The sequence below is a fragment of the Giraffa tippelskirchi genome, chromosome 14, assembly GCF_054371585.1.
Source record: "Giraffa tippelskirchi isolate mGirTip1 chromosome 14, T2T-mGirTip1v1.2.pri, whole genome shotgun sequence".
NCBI lineage: Eukaryota > Metazoa > Chordata > Mammalia > Artiodactyla > Giraffidae > Giraffa > Giraffa tippelskirchi.
The window spans coordinates 34,201,312-34,213,173 of NC_137288.1; the positions used below are offsets into that span (position 1 = coordinate 34,201,312).

An 11,862-nucleotide genomic window follows, 5' to 3' on the forward strand; every position below is an offset into this window, starting at 1 on the left:
GGTCTCAAAAATGAGTGCTCAAGTGGTTCTCTCTGAATTCCTCTGCCAAGATAAGTCCAGATAGGAGCTGCTTTGCTACATAAGCCTTTGCAGTTCTCATTCAAGTCTAAGTGATTCCACAATCCCCACCTCCACACGTGGCCCCTTTCTCTGGAGACAAGTCTGGGTGTCTGGCCAGCAATACAAGTAAAATGTTTACAACATCTTCCCTCCCACTTGCCTATTTTGCTTTGTAGAAGCATCTTTCTTCCAGGGCCTGGAGACAGAATCGCACTGTTTTTGATTTCTCACTTCTCTACCCACGAGCTTCCCACTCCTTTGACAACTATCTAGTCAATGCCAAAATCATTTTGCCTTCAAAAATACATTTCATATCTCTTCCTTCATATTTTTTCCTATCCCAATTTGGCACACTCCTGTCAGACTCATTTTCCTTTGACATACGTACTCCACTGCTTAGAAATCCTGCTGCTGGTGGTGGGTTTAGTTGCTAAGTCGTGTTCGACTCCCATGACCCTATGGACAGAAGCCCACCAGGCTCCTCTGTCCATGGGATTTTCCACGCAAGACATCCTGAATGACTTCCAAATGCCTGTTCATAAAGAACAAACTCTTGAACTCAAAGTCTCACAAGATCGTCTCCTCCTCTTCTTACTAGAAAAGTAACACTTCTACTGCCCGTCGTGTGGTACCGAGAAATATTTCCAAAACTGTGTTCCTCAAAGTTACAATGGATGCTAAGGGAATTAAAAGGGGGGTGGGGAATCAGACTTGAAGGAAACACTGGTTGAAAAAGATGAGCAGGTCTGTCCATGTCAGAACTTTTCAGAGCCTTCACTATGCTCATGTACACTTAATGATTCTCTAAGAGAAGTATACATACTGTTTTCCCACAGAGGCCACAGATTCCTTTTTACACAGAGCTTAAAGATGAATAATTCTCTGAATGAGCTCGAAAAGCCCTGCCCTTAAGACATCTTAGGTTATGGTGAAAACTGGATACTTCTGAGCAAATGGTCTTCTTTCTTACCTGAGCTTTGATTCATGCATTTTTCCTACCTAGAATCCTCAACTCTAATTCTTCCTAAGAAAATCATCTCATACTATTAAACTTAACTCAAGGGCCGCCTCTTAAATCTCTACTGAACTTTCACAGCGGCATGGCTGTGGTACAGCAAGTCCAAGCACTCACCCACAGAGCCACTTTTGTACTTATTGAACAAATTTGTAGTTATTTAAGCACATTTTGCCTTCGATATATATGCACAATTCAGGAATAGGATTCTGCCTCACTTGTATCTTCTGCATGACAGGTGTTCAAATATCTGATGCACCAACTTCACATTTTTAATCTCTGCTTCAAACTAGAACCAACCTAAACATCCATCCGTAGAGGTCCATGCACACCCAGTACTGCATATTATAACATCATGCAGAATTATATAAATCTATATCCACAAGGCAACCACTGTCCTATACACACAGCAGTATGAATTTTTGTGATCACTGAAAACAAAATAGCCCATGTGAGAGCACTTTGTAAATTATTTCAAATGATAAAAAATTCACAGAAATGACTAACAGCCTATGAATATGGAAGCAGGTATTAGAAGGAAGCGGACAGGACCTATGACACATGGAAGATACAGGATCTGGATTACTGATAAGCAAGAATGAGGAACTTCAAGGAGGAACACAAGAAAAATGACAGGAAAAATTGAAACTAAATGTAGATATGACAGCCATTTCTTATGACCATAAACATGTCTACCCACCTGATTATCCTCTATTTCCCAGTGAATCACTTGATTATCAGACCCTCCAGAAACTAATTCAGTTGAAGGAGCTGAAAAAAAATTATTATCTCAGTAAATATTTTTTTCCCAACTATTTTTGAAAAACTTCAAAGCTATGGAAAAAACAAAACTCACATACCTTTACCTGTATTCACCAACTGTTAAGATTTTGCCATATTTGCTTAATATCTTGCTCTCTGTATGTACATTTACACATACCTCCATTTTTGCTTTTGACAAACCATTCAAAAATAAGTTGGAGGCATGATGACCTTTGATCCTTAAGATATTTTACCCTATTCTTCTCAAAAACTGGAACATTCTCCTACATTGTTGTTGATTAGTCGCTCAGTCGTGTCTGACTGTCTGTGACCCCATGGACTGTAGCCTACCAGGCTTCTCTGTCCATGGAATTTCTCAGGCATAAATACTGGGGTGGGCTGCCATTTCCTTCAATAGGGGATCTATCTTGCCAACACAGGGATCGAACCTGCATTTCCTGCATTGACAGGTGGATCTTTTACCCACTGAGCCACCACATATAATTATCACATTTAAGAATGTTAATACTGACACAGTAATGTTATGTAATAATACATATTAAAATTTCCCAAGATTGTCCCAGTAATGTCTTCTGTAACTTCTGTTTTAGTCAAAAATCTAAGGACCACACATTATGCATTTGATTGACACATCTTTTAAGTCTCCTTTAATCCTGAATAACTGTCCAGTTTCTCCTTTTGTTACCATGCGAGTCCAGGCCAGTTGTTTTGCAGAATGTCCCTCAATGTGAATTTGTCTGGTTGTTTCCTTATAAGACTCAGGCTAAACACTTCGGGTAGAAATAACATATACCAGCCACTACAGTTAGCTGGTGCTATCAAGCACATGAAATATTTTTGAAATCAAACACATATTTCAAAATAGCTCCTTCAAATATTTACTTCTTATTGATAGAAGAAAATGAATAAGAATCAAAAAGGGGAAATAATCTAATATAATTTGGTTTGGATTTTCCATTTATTTATTTCTGCTGGCTTATGTCTAGATAGTTAGGTGAAACAGCTGGTGGACTATCTAAACACATTAGATTTGTACTCAAAAGTCCCAGGCTCATATCCTAAGCCTGCTGTCAGCCAGCTGCTATCTTGGGCTTTAATTTCTTCATGTGTCATGGCAATTAAGCCACTGACCTAACTATATGATTCTGATAATTGCTCTAAGGTACATGAAAGTAATGTGATAAGAATCAGATGTTTTAAAAATATAAAATAATATCACTAGAATTTCATGTCACTGATATATGGGTTAGAAAGAGTACCTGAATTATCTGGCAACAGAATTCAATTCTGAGAAAATCAATCATAACTATAATAGATTTCAGTGATACGCAAGCAATTCATTTTATGTAACCTCACTTTTAAAGGGAAGATAACAGATATAAGCCCAAATTAATACTTTAAAAGGAATCCCTATACTGAAATTCAAGTAGGGTTTGATGTCATTTGGTGGCAATTAATATAATTACAGTTGTATTTTAATATATGCACTAACAGCCACTCTTTCTACTATTTAATGGTTTTTACTGACCTAATGTGACTAACCCTGCATTACCAACTGTAATAAGTAGCCTATTAAACTTTTTTTAAATGTCACAGATAAAACCATAGCCAAGTCTCACTAATTCAGGAAATTCTGCCTTTGGGCCTGGCTCAGAATGCTCTCAATAACTAGTTGCAAAATCAAAAAATAAAATTAATTCAGAGTCCATAAGAACACTATAGTAGGTATAGTTAAGACACGTGAGGAAACTCCACAGGATTTTAGAAGTCCATCTAAAAGCGATGTTAAAATAAAAATTCTGGAGCCGTGGAATCTCAGAGATGAAAGAGACCTGGAGATAATCTAGTCCAGCAATTCCCAGATGTTTTGATATCAGGACTCACTGACACTCGTAAAATTTTTTGAGGACCCCAAAGACCTTTTGTTTATATAGGCTATGTGTGCCAATATTAATCACAACAGAAATTAAAACTGAGAAATTTGAAAAATACTTGTATATTAGTTCACTTACAAATAACAAGAACTAACATAACATTTTTTAATAGGAGGAAACCCTGTATTTCCCAAAACAAAAAAATTAATAAGAAGAAAGGCACTGTTTAATATTTCAGCAAACCTCTTAAAGTCTGACTTTATTAGAATATACCTGGATTTTCATATCTGCTCCTGTGTTTAAACTGTGGCAACATCACACATTATGTGAAAGTGAAAGTGAAAGTGAAGTTGCTCAGTCGTGTCCGACTCTTTGCAACCCCATGGACTGTAGCCTACCAGGCTCCTCCGTCCGTAGGGTTCTCCAGGCAAGAGTACTGGAGTGGGTTGCCATTTCCTTCTCCAGGAGATCTTCCCAACCCAGGGATCGAACCCGGGTCTCCCGCATTGCAGGCAGATGCTTTACCATCTGAGCCATGTAACCACTGGAAAATGGCACTGCATACTTGGGACAGAATGAAGACTAGGAATAACTTCTTAGTATTATTCAGAAAATAATTTTTACCTCATAGGTGTCATGAATCACTCACTGATTTAGTCCAAACTTTTACTGTTTGTATATTACTAAGATGCAAACTAGGGTCAACAAAAATGCAATGCCTTGCCTAAAAAACCAATTGTTTGTGGCAGAAACAGATCACCTACAGGCTGAATTTTCTGAATCCCAGTCTGGGCTCCAATACAAGCCCTGCATACAGGCTTTGGATCAAAAGCTGTGGGCAATGGCGGGGTTCTTGCCTCAGTAAGGGGTTGCCTCTATCCTCATCCTAAGCACTGCTGTGTTATTCATGCTTCAATTGCTACAAAGTAGAAGTAGTATAAGTCAGATATTTCATTGGGCATATCATTTTTCTTCTATTTTTCTAAATACATAATATCAGATACAGTAATGCTAAATTAAGAGAAGTCAAATTAATACTTACAACCATCCTGTTTACAAATCCACTGTAGGCAATTGACTCGAGCAGCATGACCATTCAGGTTGGTGATAACAACCCTTTTCTTTAGAAGAGAAAACACCAGTTAGTATGTTGGAATGTGTCCCACAGAGGAGCTAATAAATTAATAAAAATCAGATTTCAGAAAATGTTCAGGATTACTTCAAACAGAAGCACGTTCCTTAACTCATAAACTTTACAATGGCTTAAGCCATCCATTCACTTTTAAAAATTCATTCCTGCTTTTTTCCCCACTCCACATTCTCTCAGCCCTGCCCTCTTCTTATCTAGGAAGCCTGTCTCAAAACCCCAGATTAGACAAGGGCGTATGTTCTCACTGGTCTCATGGCCTACTTTTACCATAGTTGTACAAATTCCAGAATTTGGTTGACCAAAAGAAAAATCTCTTCATTCAGGGAATGCAGATTGATGGATGCAAAACTATGGCTTACTTAGCGTGCCATGGCTGATCTGGTGTTGGGTTCTTCAGCCTTAATGACACAAGGTCACTAGCCCACGACTATGAAGGTCCTCAGACATTAGATCTCTTCAGGGCCTATGGCCAGGTTCCCTGCAGATCCTCAGACTGCTGCTTTCACTAGATCACTCCACACCTGGGCTTTCTCTACTTGCCTCACTGCTGGAGATTCTATGCCTACTGGGCCCTCCTCTTACAGCCCTTTCTCTACCGGTTGCCTAGAGCACTGGCTTCATACCTGCTTACACGTCAACGGGAATTCTCACAGCTGAGAAAAAGGTATACAAAGGGAAATCTGCATAAGCTAATATAGTTCACATATGGGTTATATGAGTTTGGGAAACAATTTAAAGCAGGGGCCCCCAACTTCCGGGATCTAATGCCTGATGATCTGAGATGGACCTGATGTAATAATAATAAACTGCACAATAAATGTAATGAGCTTGAACCATTTCAAAACATACTCTCCCATCCCTGGTCTGTGGAAAAATTGTCTTCCATAAAACCAATCCCTGGTGCCAAAAATATTGGAGCCCGCTGATTTAAAGTATTTCATTGTCTTTCTCACCAGAATGAGAATTCCTTGATGGGCAAGAGTCATAATCCATTATTTTTGTGTCATTGCCACTCAGTTCAAGGCTAGCCTCAAAAGTTTGCTGAACGAACATCATCTTCAAAGTTTCACTTTAGCATATGACACATTTATTCCTATATTTAATTAAATACCCAGCCAACAATATTTAACAAAACAAAACTTTTTAGGATCCATACACCTTTTTTCTTGATGTTAAAATCCCCTGAGATAGCCACCAATTTATCATTAAAAATAAAAATATGGTAGAAGGCATGGGTACAAATCCATTAGACAGCTCCAGAAAGACAGGCTTCTACAGTCTTGGTTGATGGCCAATGTATAGTTTACCCTTGGTTTTATGTGCTTTATCTTGCCAGTTAAGAGTGCATGGAAAAGAACAAGGCAAGAAGCATAACCCTCCCAGACATCAGACAATGCTACGAAGCTACAGTAATCAAAACAACGTGGCACTGGCAAAAAAAAAAATAGACATATGGATCAATGGGACAAAACAGAGAGCCTAGAAATAAGCCCACACACCTAGGGTCAGTTAATTTTTGACAAAGGAGGCAAGAATATACAATGCAGAAAAAACAGTCTCCAGCAAGAAGAGTCAGGGAGGCTGGACAGCTGTATGTAAATCAATAAAGTTAGAACATACCCTCACATCAAACCACAAAATAAAATGGCTTAAAGACTTAAATATAAGAAATGACCCTATTAAACTCCTAGAAGAGAAAATAGGCAAAACAGTCTCTGACATAAATTGTATCCATGTTTTCTCAGACCAGTCTCCCAAAGCAACAGAAATAGAAGCAAAATAAACAAACGAGATCTAATCAAACTTATAAGCTTTTACACCATAGCAAAGGAAACCATCAACAAAACTAAAAGACAACCTACAGACTGGGAGAAAACATCTGTAAATGATGTGGCCAACCACGGCTTAATTTCCAAAATATACAAACAGCTCATACAGTTCAATAACAAAAACAACAACAAAAATCTTCAAAAAATGAGATCTAGACATTTCTAGAAAGAAGACACACAGATGGCCAAGAGGTATGAGAAAAGATGCTCAACATCGCTAATTATTAGAGAAATGGAAACGAAACTACAATGAGATATCACCTCACACCAGTCAGAAAGGCCATCATTAAAAAGTCTACAAGTAACAAATGCTGGAAAGCGAGTGGTTGTAGCAGTGGTCTACCCTGCTACACTGTTGGTAGGAATGTAAATGGATGCAATCACTATGGAAAACAGTACAAAGGTTCCTTAAAAAACTAAACATAGAACTACCAAATGATCCAGCTATCCCACTACTGGGAATATATCTGGAAAAGGTGAAAACTCGAATTCAAAAGATGCATGCACCCCAATGTTCAAAGTAGCACTATTTTTATAATAGTCAAGAAATGGAAGCAACCTAAATATCTACCAACAGATGAATGGATAAAGAAAATACGATATACATATTCATACACATAAAAGGTAATATTACTCAGCCATAAAAAAAGAATAAAATAATGCCATTTGAAGCAACATGGATGAACTTAAAGATTATCATACTAGGAAAGTCAGAAAAAGAAAGACAAATGTCATTATGTGGAATCTAACATATGACACAAATGAACTTATCTTCAAAACAGAAACAGACTCACAGACAGACTTGTCATTGTCAAGGGGGATGGAGGGTGAAGGATGGATGGATTCAGAGTTGGGAATTTGCAAAAGCAAGCTACTATATATATGTATAACAATCACTTTGCTGTACACAGAAACTAACACAGCACTATAAATCAACTATACTGCAATAAAATTAAAAAAGTTTTTAAAGAGTGCATGGTAATAACAAAACAAAAACTGGAAGGAGGCAAGCAAGCTCAAGAAAAATGAGTACAACTATTTCATTTATAAGTTTGACTCTGCAACAGATAGGGGGATGATGGAACTTTTTAATTTAAGTATGGCTGATTTACAATGATTCAGGTGTAAAGCAAAGCGATTCAGTTATCCTTTTTCAGATTCTTTTCCATTATAGGTTATTGCAGGATACTGAACACAGTTCCCCATGCTATACTCTAGGTCCTCCTTGTTTACCTATTTTATAAGATATATTGTATTACATATCTGTTAATCTCAAAGCTCTAATTTATCCCTCCCTGCCCCATTCCTGTTAGGCAACCATGTTTGTTTTCTGTCTGTGAGTCTATTTCTATTTTGTAAATAAGTTCCTTTGTAACATTTTCTTAGATTTCACATGTAAGTGATACCACAGGGCATTTATCTTTCTCTGTCTCACTTCACTTAGTATGATAATCTGTAGGTCCATTCATGTTGCTGCAAATGGCATTACTTCATTCTTTTCATGGCTAAACTGTATTCCATTGTGTGTGTGTGTGTGTGTGTTATCACCACATCCTCTTTATCCATTCATGTCGATGGACATATAAATTGCTTCCATGTCTTGACTGCTGTAAACAGTGTTGCTATGAACATTGTGGTACATGCAACTTTTTGAATTACGGTTTTTGTGTTTTCCAGATATATGTCCAGGAGTGGGATTGCTGGCTCATATGGTAACTGTATTCTTAGTTTTTTAAGGAACTTTGAACTGTTTTCCATAGTGGCTGCACTAGTTTATATTCTCACCAATATCCTAAGAGGGTTCCCTTTTCTCCACACCCTCTCCATATTTATTATTTATTTCTGATGACAGCCATTTTGACCAGTCTGAGGTGATACTTCATTGAGGTTTTGATTTGCATTTCTCTCATTAGTGATGTTGAGCATCTTTTCAGTTGCCAGCTGGTCGCCTATGTATCATGCGTCCATGGTTGTTGAGTCACTAAGTTCCGGCTGACTCTTTGCGATCCTATGGACTGCAACACACCAAGCCTCCCTGTCCATCACCAACTCCTGCAGTTTACTCAAACTCATGTCCATTGAGTTGGTGATGCCATCCAACAATCTCATCCTCTGTCATCCCCTTCTCCTCCTGCCTTCAATCTTTCCCAGGATCAGGGTCTTTTCCAATGAGTCAGTTCTTTGCATCAGGTGGCCAAAGTATTGGAGTTTCAGCATCAGTTCTTCCAATGAATGTTCCAGACGGATTTCCTTTAGGATGGACTGGTTAGATCTCTTTACAGCCTAAGGGACTCTCAAGAGTCTTCTCCAACACCACAAATCAAAAGCATCAATTTTTCAGCGCTCAGCTTTCTTTATAGTCCAACTCTCATATCCATACGTGACTACTGGAAAAACCATAGCTCTGACTAGACGGACCTCTGTTGGAAAAGTAATGTCTCTTCTTTTCAATATGCTGTCTAGGTTAGTCATAACTTTTCTTACAAGGAGTAAGCGTCTTTTAATTTCATGGCTGAAGTCACCATCTACAGTGATTTTGGAGCCCCCCAAAATAAAGTCTGTCACTGTTTCCCCATCTATATGCCATGAAGTGATGGGACCAGATGCCATGGTCTTAGTTTTCTGAATGTTGAGTTTTAAGCAAACTTTTTCACTCTTCTCTTTCATCAAGAGGCTCTTTAGTTCTTCGTCACTTTCTGCCATAAGGGTGGTGTCATCTGCATATCTGAGGTTACTGATATTTCTCCCGGCAATCTTGATTCCAGCTTGTGCTTCATCCAGCCCAACATTTCTCATGATGTACTCCACATATAAGTTAAATAATCAGGGTGATGATATACAGCCTTAACATACTCCTTTCCCGATTTGGAACCAGCATGTTGTTCCATGTCCAGTTCTAACTGTTGCTTCTTGACCTGCATACAGATTTCTCAAGAGGCAGGAGTCTGGTATTCTCAAATTTTCCACAGTTTGTTGTGATCCACACAGTCAAAGGCTTTGGTGTAGTCAGTAAAGCAGAAATAGATGTGTTTCTGGAACCCTCTTGCTTTTTTGATGATCCAATGGATGTTGGCAATTTGATCTCTGGTTCCTCTGCCTTTTCTAAAACCAGCTTGAACATCTGGAACTTCATGGTTCACATACTGTTAAAGCCTGGCTTGGAGAATTTTGAGCATTACTTTACTAGAGTGTGAGAAGAGTGCAATTGTGCGGTAGTTTGAGCATTCTTCGGCATTGCCTTTCTTTGGGATTGGAATGGAAACTGACTTTTCCAATCCTGTGGCCACTGCTGAGTTTTCCAAATTTGCTGGCATATTGAGTGCAGCACTTTCACAGCATCATCTTTTAGGATTTGAAATAGCTCAACTGGAATTCCATCACCTCCACTAGCTTTGTTCATAGTGATGCTTCCTAAGGCCCACCTGACGCATTCCAGGATGTCTGGCTCTAGGTGAGTGATTACACTATCGTGATTATCTGGGTCATGAAGACCTTTTTTGAATAGTTCTTCTGTGTATTCCTTGCCACCTCTTCTTAATATCTTGTGCTTCTCTTAGATCCATACCATTTCTGTCCTTTATTGTGTCCATCTTTGCATGAAATGTTCCCTTGGTATCTCTAATTTTCTTGAAGAGATCTCTAGTCTTTCTCATTCTATTGTTTTCCTCTATTTCTTTGCATTGATCGCTGAGGAAGGCTTTCTTATCTCTCCTTGCTATTCTTTGGAACTCTGCATTCAGATGGGTATATCTTTCCTTTTCTCCTTTGCTTTTCACTTCTCTTCTTTTCACAGCTATTTGTAAGGCCTCCTCAGACAGACATTTTGCTTTTTTGCATTTTTCTTGGGGATGGTCTTGATCCCTGTCTCCTGTACAATGTCACGAACCTTCGTCCAAAGTTCTTAAGGCACTCTATCAGATCTAATCCCTTGAATCTATTTGTCACTTCCACTGTATAATCGTAAGGGATTTGATTTAGGTCATACCTGAATGGTCTAGTGGTTTTCCCTACTTTCTTCAATTTAAGTCTGAATTTGGCAATAAACTAGTAAAATTTAAAAAAAAAATGCTATTTCCTGCACTGCATTTTAATTCCCAGTATTTTACTTTTTATACTGAGGCTTCTTTTGAGAAGCAACACTAACTGTGTTATCCAAAATCAGCCAATGGGAATGGGGTCACAATGACCTCAGGGAAGAATGCAGAAACTAGTCACTTGAGAAGTTTGGTAGCGAAAAGGCCAAGAAAATAATCAATTGGGTGCATTTCTGGGAATGGATAAGTGCTTAGGAGCTCCACCTCCTAGGACCTTTGCCCTAATGGCACATTCTTTAAAATGTCCACTCCCGAAGCTAAACTGCAAGCGATATTTCTTTGAAACTGAAAACAGCAAGTTTATTAAATAACACGTAGGGAAATACAAAAATGAGATAGCCCTGGATACATGTATATGCATGGGTGAGTCCCTTCACTGGTTACCTTAGACTATCACAATATTGTTCATCGGCTATAAACAAACAGAAAACAAAAACTTTAACTTAAAAAAAAGAGATAGCACCTGTGAGATGGCTTTAACCCACATTTAAATGCAAATCTTTTCAAACCCAAATTGATTCCTTAACAGTGTTACAGTTTCCACAGAAAGCTTCAGAAAAGGTTGTCATCGTTTGAATTTCTATTTGCGGCTAACAGGCCACCTGTAGGACACTGTGACCCCAGGCTGACGCAGCGCAGGAGACTGGCGAAAGGCGAGTGTCGCGCGCCAGAGACAGGCCCACCGCCCAAACACCCTCCCCGAAGGGGATCGGGCCGCACACCGGATCTCCAGGCTCTGGAGCAGCGTCTACAGAGTCCGCCCCCGAGCATATACAGCAGATGTGGCGCCAGAAGGTGACGGGGTCCGGGGTCCGGCCACTTCTCTCACCTGAGGGTCATAGAGCACCACGGAACAGGACGTGCCGAAGGCCAGAAGCCCTCCAGGCCCGGGGCTCCAGCTCAGGGCTCCTCGCACCCGGTTCGGGCAGCAAAACACGTGAGACGTCTCCAGCACGGGTGCCACCATGTTGCTTTCTGGTCAGCGGCCGAAACCTGGGCACGCACTTCCGCCCTCGGAGCGGAACTGCCCGCCCGCCGCGTCTTCCCGCGGGCGTTA

General features: G+C 39.4%; 1 protein-coding gene across 12 annotated transcripts in view; it reads right to left on the minus strand.

The window, feature by feature from the left end:
- The window catches only part of ELP2 (elongator acetyltransferase complex subunit 2), a 49,059-nt gene extending 37,255 nt beyond the window's left edge, over positions 1 to 11,804 (minus strand). For all 12 annotated transcript variants that reach the window (XR_014074776.1, XR_014074775.1, XM_081562408.1 and 9 more), the window contains exons 1-3: positions 11,635 to 11,804; positions 4,775 to 4,853; positions 1,776 to 1,846 (exon numbers count right to left, since the gene is read on the minus strand). Coding sequence is in view for 10 of the 12 variants with exons in the window: in XM_081562408.1 (XP_081418534.1) it covers positions 1,776 to 1,846; positions 4,775 to 4,853; positions 11,635 to 11,772 (288 nt within the window). In the remaining 2 variants the exon portion in view is untranslated. The remainder of the gene's footprint in view (positions 1 to 1,775; positions 1,847 to 4,774; positions 4,854 to 11,634) is intronic.
- Between the last annotated feature and the right edge of the window lie 58 nt (positions 11,805 to 11,862).